Source organism: Pan troglodytes, chromosome 20, assembly GCF_028858775.2.
Source record: "Pan troglodytes isolate AG18354 chromosome 20, NHGRI_mPanTro3-v2.0_pri, whole genome shotgun sequence".
In the NCBI taxonomy this organism is placed as follows: Eukaryota; Metazoa; Chordata; class Mammalia; order Primates; family Hominidae; genus Pan; species Pan troglodytes.
Window position 1 is genome coordinate 13,814,604 of NC_072418.2, and position 12,484 is coordinate 13,827,087.

Sequence of the window (12,484 nt, forward strand, 5' to 3'; positions counted from 1 at the left end):
TTCAGGAGGATCTTTCAGAAGATGCGTTTCCAATTTTGGGGGGGGGGGGGGGGTCAGCTCTTCACCGGAGACCCAAATACAACAAATCAAGTCGCCTGCCCTGGCGACACTTTCGAAGGACTGGAGTGGGAATCAGAGCTTCACGGGTTAAAAAGCCGATGTCACATCGGCCGTTCGAAACTCCTCCTCTTGCAGTGAGGTGAAGACATTTGAAAATCACCCCACTGCAAACTCCTCCCCCTGCTAGAAACCTCACATTGAAATGCTGTAAATGACGTGGGCCCCGAGTGCAATCGCGGGAAGCCAGGGTTTCCAGCTAGGACACAGCAGGTCGTGATCCGGGTCGGGACACTGCCTGGCAGAGGCTGCGAGCATGGAGCCCTGGGGCTGGAAACTGCGCTGGACCGTCGCCTTGCTCCTCGCGGCGGCGGGGACTGCAGGTAAGGCTTGCTCCAGGCGCCAGAATAGGTTGAGAGGGAGCCCCCGGGGGGGCCCTTGGGAATTTATTTTTTTGGGTATAAATAATCACTCCATCCCTGGGAGACTTGTGGGGTAATGGCACGGGGTCCTTCCCAAAGGGCTGGAGGGGGCGCTGGAGGGGGGCGCTGAGGGGAGCGCGAGGGTCGGGAGGAGTCTGAGGGATTTAAGGGAAACGGGGCACGGCTGTGCCCCAAGTCTCCACCGGGTGAGAAACCGCATCTTCTTTGAGACGGAGTCTAGCTCTGTCGCCCAGGATGGAGTGCAGTGGCACGATCACAGCTCACTGCAACCTCCGCCTCCCGGGTTTAAGCGAGTCTCCTCTCTCAGCCTCCCGAATAGCTGGGATTACAGGCGCCCAACCACCACGCCCGCCTAATTTTTGTATTTTTAGTAGAGAGGGGGTTTCACCATTCTGGCCAGGCTGGTCTCGAACCCCGACCTCAGGTGATCTGCCCGCCTCGGCCTCCCAAAGTGCTGGGATTACAGGCGTCAGCCACCGCGCCCGGCCGGGACCCTCTCTTCTAACTCAGAGCTGGGTGTGGGGACCTCCAGTCCTAAAAGAAGGGATCACTCCCACCCCCGCCTTAAGTCCTTCTGGGGGCAAGGGCGACTGGAGACCCGGATGTCCAGCCTGGAGGTCACCGCGGGCTCAGGGGTCCCGATCCGCTTTGCGCGACCCCAGGGCGCCACTGCCATCCTGAGTTGGGTGCAGTCCCCGGATTCCGCCGCGTGCTCCGGGACGGGGGCCACCCCCTCCCGCCCCTGCCCCCGCCCCTTTGGCCCGCCCCCCGAATTCCATTGGGTGCAGTCCGAACAGGCGACCCTCGAGCCACTCCCCTCGTCCAATGTGAGGCGGTGGAGGCGGAGGCGGGCGTCGGGAGGACAGGGCTTGTGTACGAGCGGGGCGGGGCTGGCGCGGAAGTCTGAGCCTCACCTTGTCCGGGGCGAGGTGGATGCAGGGGAGGCCTGGCGTTCCTCCGCGGTTCCTGTCACAAAGGCGACGACAAGTCCCGGGTCCCCGGAGCCGCCTCCGCGACATACACGAGTCGCCCTCCGTTATCCTGGGCCCTCCTGGCGAAGGCCCCGGTTTCCGCTGTGCTCTGTGGCGACACCTCCGTCCCCACCTTGTCCTGGGGGGCGCCCTCGCCCCACCAGCCCCGATCAATTCACAGAGGGGCCCCCGGCCACCCTCAAGGCCTCGGTTCCTTCCGAGGTTGAAACGTTGCCTCAGAATCTCCCCGCCCCTCCTTGGTCTGCAGCCGAGTCTTCAGCCACGGTGGGGCAGCTACCCCCCGGGACCGACCCCCTGGGGTGGCCTCCCTTCTTCAGAGGCTGTGAATGGCTTCGGTTCAGCTGTCCAAGCGGCGATTTTTCCTCTGGGTGAAATGGATTAGATTTTAGATTTCCACAAGAGGCTGGTTAGTGCATGATCCTGAGTTAGAGCTTTTTAGGTGGCTTTAAATTAGTTGCAGAGAGACAGCCTCGCCCTAGACAATAGCTACATGGCCCTTTCCCTCCTGAGAACCAGCCTAGCCTAGAAAAGGATTGGGATTGCCTGAAGAACACAAGGATTGCAGGAAACTTTTTTTTTAATTGGCAAGGGAGTTGGCTTTGACTGGATGGAGAGCTTTGAACTGCCTTGAAATTCACGCTGTAACTAACACACCAGTTTCCTCTGGGAGGCCAGAGAGGGAGGGAGGGTGAATGAAATACGGATGATTGTTCTTTTATTTTTATTTACTTATTTATTTTTTAACTTTTTGTAGAGATGAGGTCTCGCTTGGTTGCTCAGGCTGGTCTTGAACTCCTGGCCTCAAGCGATCCTCCTACCTCAGCCTCCCAAAGTGTTGGGATTACAGGAGTGAGCCACCGCACCCCACCGGGGATGATGATGATTGCAAACATTCTGCCACTCAGTTTTACAGAAGAAAGAGAGGCACTGGATTAATGTGTATCTCACTCACCAATCAACCTCTTCCTTAAGAGAAAATGTTAAGGAAGTCTTAGGCAAGGCCTTGTTTGTTCATCACTTTAGCTTCTCTCTCCCGGGATGGCTGAGAATGTGATGTTTCCTCTGTTGTCAAGGAGACTACACCTCTGATGTTTTCCTCCAGACTTCTGAGAGCTGGTGTGTGTTTCTAGCACTTTCTAGCTGCACCACCTCACGCTCTAGCTGGCTTCAAGGCATATCCAGGGGGGAGTTTCTTGTCCATTTCCTTTACAAAGGGAAGTTGTTGGAATCTGAACCGCAAGCCTTCACTTAGACCAAAATCAGGCAACAGCGGTGAGCGCAGCTCCAAACGTGTCAATGACTCACCCAAACTTGAGTAAGGGAGTTGGCTGCTTTAACGAGCCCCAGGGTGATTCCCTTGTCATTTCCGGAAATACCTATCTTCCAGGGAACACTGGGAAAAACAGGGAGACCTTTGTTGAGACAGAAAACCTGTAGGGAATTCTGTTCCTCATTCCTGCTCTTATCTGTAGACTTCCTGCCTGATAAGATCCAATTCTAGATGGGTCGGTTGCTCCTTGCTTTGATGGGCTTTATTATTATTATTATTATTATTTTGATGGGCTTTTTGATGTCCCTTTTGCCTTCCACACTCTGTCCCAACTGTCAAGCAAATAGCCTTTTGTTGCTAAGAGACTGCAGATGTAACCGACCAGCAGCAAACAGTGAGTCAGGCTCTCTCTTCCGGAAGCAAAATCAATTGCTGAGATCACTCTGGGGAAAATACCCACCTTATTTGGAAAGAAGCACTGATCAATTGATTTCTATTTTTTTTTTTTTTTTTTGAGTTGGAGTCTCGCCCTGTCACCCAGGCTGGAGTGCAATGGCATAATCTCGCCTCACTGCAACCCCCGCCTCCCAGGTTCCAGGAATTCTCCTGCCTCAGCCTCCTGAGTAGCTGGAATTATAGGCGCCTGCCACCACACCCGGCTAATTTTTGTATTTGTAGTAGAGATGGGGTTTCACCACGTTGGCCAGGCTAGTCTCGAACTCCTGACCTTGTGATCCACCCGCCTCAGCCTCCCAAAGTCCAAGGATTGAAGGCGTGACCCACTGTGCCAGCTGATCAATTGATTTCTCATTCATTTTCAGCTGGCTCTGTTCCCTTAAGCCAGGGGATTTTCGTTTGTTTGTTTCCCCTTCAAGGAAATGATTCTAGCTACAGTTTTGATTTCCTTGTACAACTGTTTTTGGTAGCACAGGGAAAGAAAACATCGAAAGCATTCACCACCTCATTTGTGTGCTGGGGGAAAAAGCAGAAATGTGTATTCTCTTTTTCTGTTTCGATAACCTTGTTCCTGACTTGTTACTCGTGACTTGAGAGATCAGAGGGCTAGAGGACTAGAATTTATAGAGGTGTTTTTTTTGTTTGTTTATTTTTGTTTGAGTTGCCCAGGCTGGAGTGCAGTGGCACAATCTTGGCTCACTGCAACCTCTGCCTCCCGGGTTCAAGCGATTCTTCTGCCTCAGCCTCCTGAGTAGCTGGAACTACAGGCGCCTGCCACCACACCCGGCTAATTTTTGTATTTTCAGTAGAGACGGGGTTTCACCATATTGGTCAGGCTGGCCTTGAACTCCTGACCTTGTGATCTGCCCGCGTCAGTTTCCCAAAGTGCTGGGAGTACAGGCTTGAGTCACTGCGCCTGGCCTTTTTGTGTTTTTGAGAGGAGCTCATTGCTTTTTAGGCATCCCTAGCGTGAGAAAATCTGGGGATCCATGCTCTAGTTTACTTCCTTTTTTTTTTTTTTGAGATGGAGTCTCACTTAGATTGCCTAATCTCAGCTCATTGCAACTTCTGCCTCCGGGGTTCAAGGGATTCTCGTGTCTCAGCCTCCTGGGTAGCTAGGGTACGGGCACCCGCTACCATGCCTGGCTAATTTTGTACTTTTAGTAGAGACAGGGTTTCGCCATGCTGGCCAGGCTGGTCTCGAACTCCTGACCTCAGGTGAGCCGCCTGCCTTGGCCTCCCAAAGTGCTGAGATTACAGGCGTGAGCCACCGCGCTTGGCCTAATTTGCTTTTCCTGAAATTCAAATGGTCTAATATGAAAAACGCCAACCTTGCTTGAAAGAATAAGAAAGAGGTGCGGTTTCGTTGGGCCGTTGATGTTTGGAACAGGACTGGTTTTGTCCCCTTGCTCGGGAAGGGCAGCAACTGTGAGGACAGCTCCCTGACGTGCTCTCACTCAGCACTGTTCCGTTCCTGAGCCCTGTCCCCACTAGCTAGGCCAAGGGAGCTCATTTTGCAGGCAACTGCTGTCTGGCTGCGCCTGTTGCAGTAAAATCCCCTTTTATTTTTTTGGAGGCAGGGTCTTGCCCTGTCGCTCAGGCTGAAGTGTGCAGTTATAGCTCACTGCAGCCTCCAGCTTCTGCACTCAACTGATCCTCCTCTCTCAGCCTCCTGAGTAGCTGGGACTACACGCACGTGTTACCACTCCCACCTCAGTTTATTTATTTATTTATTTATTTATTTATTTATTTATTGAGATGGAGTTTTGCTCTTGTTGCCCAGACTGGAGTGCAATGGCGCGATCTCGGCTCACCGCAACCTCCGCCTCCTGGTTCAAGCGATTCTCCTGCCTCAGCCTCCTGAGTAGCTGGGATTACAGGCATGCACCACCACGCCCGGCTAATTTTGTATTTTTCGTAGAGGTGGGGTTTCTCCACATTGGTTCAGGCTGTTCTCGAACTCCCAACCTCAGGTGATCCACCCGCCTCAGCCTCCCAAAGTGCTGGGATTATAGGCGTGAGCCGCCGAACCCGGCCACTCCCAGCTGAGTTTAAATTTTGTGTGTGTTTGTTTGTTTGTTTGTTTTTATTTTTTGAGACAGGGTCTCCCGCCCAGGCTGGAGCGCACATCACTGCATCCTCGACCTCCCAGGCTTAAGCCATCCTCCCCACTCAGTCTCCCAAGTAGCTGGGATTACAGGTGTGTGCCACTATGCTTGGCTAAGTTTTGTATTTTTTGTAGAGATGGGGGTCTCGCTTTGTTGTCTCAGTTGGTCTCAAACTCCTGGGCTCAAGCAGTCCTCCCTCCTCAGCCTCCCAAAGTGCTGGGGAAATCCACTTTTGAAACATTGTCTGGAGAGTTGCCCAGGTGGTAGATCACAGAAATAGGTCATCGTGGGGTCCTCCCCATGGGTGCAGTCTTGAGCCACCTGTGGCCAGCAAATATTTGGAGAATAATAGTCAGGGGAGAGCTTGAGGTCCAGGGAAAGGTTTTGTTTTTCTTCAGGGAAAGGTTTTTATTGTTCTTTATCCCTCCTTAAAGGACCTTCAGGTGTTACTGACATTCCCGGTCTACCCAGTGGCACATTTAGTTTGTAAGCTGGGCCCTCGTACAGAGGTAGGGGAGGCGAGAGCATTGGATTAGTGGTCACCAAAGCTGCGGTCACCTAGTGGGGTGATCAGAGGCTCCTCCCTTAAGATCTTGATTGCCAATGCCTCTGGCCCAACTTTCCTTTTTATTTATCGCAAGCCTCCTGGAATCTCAATTGCTTTTTGCCCACCTGGTGTGTCAGCACAAGAAATGAGTCATTTCCTCCTTTAAGCACAGTTGAAATTGAGCTGTGAGTCAGTGGGGTGTGTACGATATTGTCAAAGCGGGGTGTGTACAATATTGACAGATCTGTAGTTAGGCAAGAGAATTATCAGAGTTTGTGACCACAGCAGATTCCAAAGCTCGACTCATTTTCTTCTCTCTTCCTTCCCTTTTTTCTTTTCTTTTCTTTTCTTTTTTTTTGACAGAGTCTCGCTCTGTTGCCCAGGCTGGAGTGCAGTGGCACAATCTGGGCTCACTGCAGCCCCTGCGTCGTGGGTTCAAATGATTCTCATGTTTCAGCCTCCCGAGTAGCTGCAATTACAGGCATTCGGGTTCAAGTGATTCTCCTGCCTCAGCCACCTGAGCAGCTGGGATTACAGGCGCCCGCCACCATGCCCGGCTAATTTTTGTATTTTTAGTAGAGACGGGGTTTCACCATGTTGGCCAGGCTGGTCTCGAACTCCTGAACTCAGGTGATCCGCCCACTTCGGCCTCTCAAAGTGCTGAGATTACAGACGTGAGTCACTGCGCCCAGCCTGTTCTGTTCTTTAATTCTCAAAACACCCTCTAGGAAGTAGAGACTGCCATTCTCCCCCATTTTACAGATCAGGAAACTGAGTCCCAGAAGGATTAAGTCAGTTACCCAAGTTGTTCTAGTTAAATGGCCTGGAAAGCCACTGAAGCCCAGGATTGTCTCTCTAACCCCCTTACTACTCTAACTTTCAGGGAATCCACATGAATGTGCTGGGTCAACCATCAAAGTTGAAATGGATAAAGGGGGCTGGATGCGGTGGCTGATGCCTGTAATCCTAGCACTTTGGGAGGCGGAGATGGGTGGGTGGATCGCTTGAGCCCAGGAGTTTGAGACCAGCCTGGGCAACATAGTGAGACCCCTGTCTCTGCAAAAAATAAATAAAAAGTTAGCTGAGTGTGATGGTGCACCCCTCTAGTCACAGCTGTTCAGTTAGGCTTAGGCAGGAGGATCGCATGAACCTGGGAGGTGGAGGCTGCCGTGAGCCTCAGTCATGCCACTGCACTCCAACCTGGGCGACAGAGTGAGAGCCTGTGTCCAAAAGAGAAAGAAAAAAAGACATAGATACATCTTTTAAAGTTAGGTTGTATGTTAATTACCTACAACTCAGTTTCAACTGTGCTTAAAGGAGGAAATGACTCATTTCTTGCTACATATCAAATTAGCCCAAAACGTAGTGGTTTAAAACAGCACATTTATGATTTCTCAGTTTTTGCGTGTCAGGAATTTGGAAGCAGCACAGCTAGATGGTTCCAGCTCAGGGTCTCTCATGAAGTTGCAATCAAAATATTGGCAGGAGAGAAAAACATATTTTCAGAAGCTGCAGGCATAGGAAGGCTTGGCTGGGGTTGAAGGATCCACTTCCAAGATGGCGCACTCAGTGGCTCTTGGCTGGAGGCCTCAGTTCCCTGCTGCGTGGAGCTCTCCCTCCAGCTGCTTGAGTGGACTCATGACATGCAGCTGGCCTCCCCTGGAGCAGTCGATCCAACAATGAGCATGGCCATGAACTAGGCTCAGAAGCCACTCCCTGTCGTCTCTACATTTTCCTATCAGAAGCAAGTCATTAAAAGTCCAGTGCCACTCCAGAGGAGACGAATTAGGCTCTGCCTTCTGAAAGGATTATCACAGAAGATGCGGTCATATATTCTTTTTTAAAAATTATTCTTTTTTTTATTTTGTAGAGATGGGGTCTTGGTATGTTGCCTAGGCCAGTCTGGAATTCCTGGGCTCAAACAATCCTGTCTCTGCCTCCCAAAGTGTTGGGATTACAGGCATGAGCCACTGCACCTGGTCATGTGGTCATATTTTCTTTTTCTTTTTTTTTTTTTGAGACAGAGTCTCTGTCGCCCAGGCTGCAGTATGGTGGCGTGATCTCAGTTCACTGCAGCCTCTGCCTCCCGGGTTCAAGCGATTCTCCTGCCTCAGCCTCCTGAGTAGCTGGGATTACAGGCGCCCGCCAACATGCCCAGCTAATTTTTTTAGTAGAGATGGGGTTTCACCATGTTAGCCAGGATGGTCTCGATCTCCTGATTTGGTGATCCGCCCACCTCGGCCTCCCAAAGTTTCAACCATCGATCAGAACTTATTGATGTACTTATGTAGCTAGGCACGGTGGCGCGTGCCTGTAATCCCAGCTACTTGGAAGGGTTAAGGCAGGAGAATCGCTTGAACCTGGGAGGCAGAGGTTACAGTGAGTCAAGATCATACCATTGCACTCCAGTCTGGGCAACAGAATGAGACTCTGTCTCAAAAACAAAAAACAAACCCTTGTATGTGATTTTCCTGGATAGCATCTGTTACATCTTCACAAAGATAAAAAGTCAGACTTGGCTGGGCATGGTGGCTCACACCTGTAATCCCAGCACTGAGAGGCTGAGACAGGCAGATCACTTGAGGTCAGGAATTTGAGACCAGGCTGGGCAGCATGGTGAAACCCCGTCTCTACAAAAAATGCAAAAATTAGCCGGGTGTGGTGTCACGCGCCTGTATTCCCAAGCTACTCAGGAAGCTAAGGCAGGAGAATCACTTGAACCCAGAGGTGGAGGTTTGCAGTGAGTTGAGATTGTGCCATTGCACTCCAGCCTGGGCGACAGAGTGAGACTCTGTGTCAAAAATAAAATAAAATAAAATATTTAAAAAGGCAGATTTTTTTTTCTTCTTGGTATTGTTACCTTATTATAGTAATAATAAGTGCATAGTGCATGCTGAGATAAGCAATCATAATTTGTTATTGCGGCTGGGCATGGTGGCTCCAGCCTATAATCCCAGCACTTTGGTCAGGAGTTCAAGGCCAGCCTGGCCAATATAGTGAAACTCCATCTCTACTAAAATACAAGAAATTACCTGGGCATGGTGGCAGTTGCTGGTGATCCCCAGCTACTTGGGAGGCTGAGGCAGGAGAATCGCTTGAACCTGGGAAGCAGAGGTTGCAGTGAGCCAAGATTGCACCACTGCACTCCAGCCTGGGTGACAGAGTGAGACTCTGTCTGAAAATAATAATAATAATAATAATAATTTGTTATTGCTTTTATTGCCTTAGTTTACATAGGGAATCAAAGTTTATACTTTGATTTATAAAAGTTGCTTTGATTCTAGTTCACAGAACCAGAATCTTTCATACAAAGGTATTAGAGGGCCCAGTGTGGTGGCTCATGCCTGTAATCCCAGCATATTGGGAGGCTGCGGAGGGAGGATCACTTTAGGAGTTTGAGACCAGCCTAGTTAACATAGTGAGACCTTGTCTCTACAAAAAATTCCAACATTAGCTGGGCATGGTGGCATGTGCCTGTAGTCCCATTTATTTGGGGGGCTGAGGCAGGAGGATCACTTGAGCCCACGAGGTTCAATCCAGGTTGCAGTAAGCCATGATCCTGCCACTGCACTCCAGTTTGGGTAACAGAGTGAAGCTATGTCTCAAAAAAAGGAAAAAAAAGTATTCTAAATCCAAATTTAATATATAAAACTAAATGCAGGCCAAGTGTGGTGGCATATGCCTAAAATCACAACACTTTGGGAGGCTGAGGTGGGAGGATTGCTTGAGCCCAAGAGTTCAAGACCAGCCTAGGTAACACAGTAAGACCCCATCTCTACAAAAAGTAGAAAAATTAGCCTGGCATGGTGGTGAGTGCTTTTAGTCCCAACTACTTAGGGGGCTGAGATGGGAAGATTGCTTGAGCCTCAGAGTTTGAGGCTGCAGTGGGCCATGATCGCTCCACTGATCGCTCTAAAGTGAGACCCTGTCTCAAAAAAAAAGAAAATAGAAGAAAACTAAATACATTCAATAAGACTTTGATCTCTTTTCCAAGGTGTAAATATATTTTGGGAAATTTTCCAAACAGTTATTTTGTTCTCATTTTAATGTAATAATCTAAGTCTTGGTTTTCTAAGGAAAAGTTTTCTCTTATTATATCTTTTGTTAATGTTTCTCTCCCATTTCTTTTGATCTGATCTTCAGATACATGATTATCTTCACTGCTAAATTTGTGTTCTCTGGCCTCTACACTTATATTTCTCATAATTCTTTATCTAAGTATTTCTTCCCTACCTACTGAAGAAAACTCAAGTTTTCTTCCACCTTAATGATTATGCTGTGTCTGTGAGTTTTCTTCATGACTCTTTACAGTACACGTTTTTTGTTTTTGTTTTTTTAATGGTCAGGTGGATAGAACAACACAGGTTTTGTTTGTTTTGTTTTAACTTTTAAAAAATTATAATAGATAAAGGGTCTCACTATGTTGTCCAGGCTGATTTCATACTCCTGGGCTCAAGCAGTCCACCCACCTCTGCCTCCCAAAGTGCTGGGATTACAGTCATGACCCAACGTGCCTGGGCAGTACAGGTTTTTTTTTGAGACGGAGTTTTGTTCTTGTTGCCCAGGCTGGAGTGCAATGGCATGATCTCGACTCACCACAACCTCCGCCTCCCAGGTTCAAGTGATTCTCCTGCCTCAGCCTCATGAGTAGCTGGGATTACAGGCATGTGCCACCAAGCCCAGCTAATTTTGTATTTTTAGTAGAGACGGGGTTTCACCATGTTGGCCAGGCTGGTCTCGAACTCCTGACCTCAGGTGATCTGCCCACCTCGGCCTCCCAAAGTGCTGGGATTATAGGCATGAGCCACCGTGCCCAGCCGTAGTACAGGTTTTTAATATGCTAAATACTCTTCCTTTCTTTATTAATGTGCATGGAAGTTCTAATATTTTTTTCCCCGTACCCCAGAGAGTCCATATTTTGGAATCAACAACATTAGCCTTTGTTGACAAGTGTCTCTCTTGGGTTTCTTCTTTGTGTCCTCCACTGAATTTTGGGGTTCATAAAATTTCATTTGTTGTGCTTGCTTAATACCCTGGGAATCAGACTGTTCCTGATCGGATGACATTTCTGGCTAATTCTTTAGTTGGCAGGAAATAGACACAGGAAACGTGGTCAGTTTCTGATTCTGGCGTTAAGCAGACCCTTTCTCGTTTTCCTCTCTCTCAGTGGGCGACAGATGTGAAAGAAACGAGTTCCAGTGCCAAGACGGGAAATGCATCTCCTACAAGTGGGTCTGTGATGGCAGCGCTGAGTGCCAGGATGGCTCTGATGAGTCCCAGGAGACATGCTGTGAGTCCTCTTTGGGCATGATATGCATTTTTTTTTTTTTTTTTGGTAATAGAGACAGGGTCTCGCCATGTTGGCTAGGCTGGTCTTCAATTTCTGGTCTCAAGTGGTCCACTGGCCTCGGTCTCCCAAAGTGCTGGGATTACAGGCACCACGCCTGGCCTGTGACACGATTCTTAACCCCTTTTTGATGATGGTGGCTGGAAAAGTGGCCAGTGGGTTTTGATGTATTCAATCATGAATTAGGAGGTGGGGAGAGAATGAATTATTGGAGCTTTCCTTAAAGCCATTAAATGGCTCTATTGTTTTTTCAGTTGATGTGAATTTCACATAACATGAAATTAACCAGCTCAGTGGCATTAACACATCTGCAATGCTGTGTGGCCACCACCTCTATCTTGTTCCAAAACTTTGCATAACCTAATATCTTTTTTTTTTTTTGAGACTGAGTCTCGTTCTGTTGCCCAGGCTGGAGTGCAGTGGCGTGATCTCAGCTCACTGCAACCTCCGCCTCCCAGGTTCACGCCATCCTCCTGCCTCAGCCTCCCGAGTAGCTGGGACTACAGGCACCCGCCACCACATCCGGCTAATTTTTTGTATCTTTAGTAGAGATGGGGTTTCACCATGTTAGCCGGGATGGTCTCGATCTCCTGACCTCGTGATCCACCTGCCTCCGCCTCCCAAAGTGCTGGGATTACAGGCGTGAGCCACCATTCCCGGCCTATTTTTTTTTTTTTTTAAGAGATGGAGTCTAATTCTGTTACCCAGGCTGGAGTCCAGTGGCACGATCATACTTCACTGCAGCCTTGATCTCTTGGGCTCAAGCGGTTCTCTTGCCTCAAACTCCCAAAGTATTGGGATACAGGTGTGAGCCACCGCACTCAGCCTAATATCCAATTTTTAACAAGCTCCATTTAAATGCCCTCCGTTTTGACCCATAAAGGGGTAGGCTTGGCCGGGCACAATGGCTTGTGTCTGTAGTCCCAGCTACTTGGGAGGCTGAGGCACAAAGGCAGAAAGATTGCTTTATAAAGCCCAGGAGTTTGAGGGCCACCTGGGTGACATAGCTAGACCTCATCTCTAAAAAATAAATAATAAATAAATACTTGTTTTTGTTTTTGTTTTTTTCTTTTTCTTTTCTTTTCTTTTCTTTTTTTTTTTTTTGAGACGGAGTCTTGCTCTGTTGCGCAGGCTGGAGTGCAGTGGCGCGATCTCAGCTCACTGCAAGCTGTGCCTCCTGGGTTCATGCCATTCTCCTGCCTCAGCCTCCCGAGTAGCTGGGACTACAGGCGCCCACTACCACGCCCAGCTAATTTTTTGTATT

General features: G+C 49.1%; 1 protein-coding gene across 3 annotated transcripts in view; it reads left to right on the forward strand.

Moving 5' to 3' along the window:
• Window positions 1-226: 226 nt before the first annotated feature.
• Window positions 227-12,484, forward strand: part of LDLR (low density lipoprotein receptor) — a 43,553-nt gene continuing 31,295 nt past the window's right edge. Inside the window, exons 1-2 of one of the 3 annotated variants that reach the window (XM_024351165.3) lie at window positions 227-440; window positions 11,041-11,163. In XM_024351165.3, coding sequence (XP_024206933.1) covers window positions 374-440; window positions 11,041-11,163 — 190 coding nt within the window. In that variant the 5' untranslated portion in view covers window positions 227-373. The remainder of the gene's footprint in view (window positions 441-11,040; window positions 11,164-12,484) is intronic. The other 2 variants (XM_024351166.3, XM_063801206.1) reach the window with 2 other exon arrangements.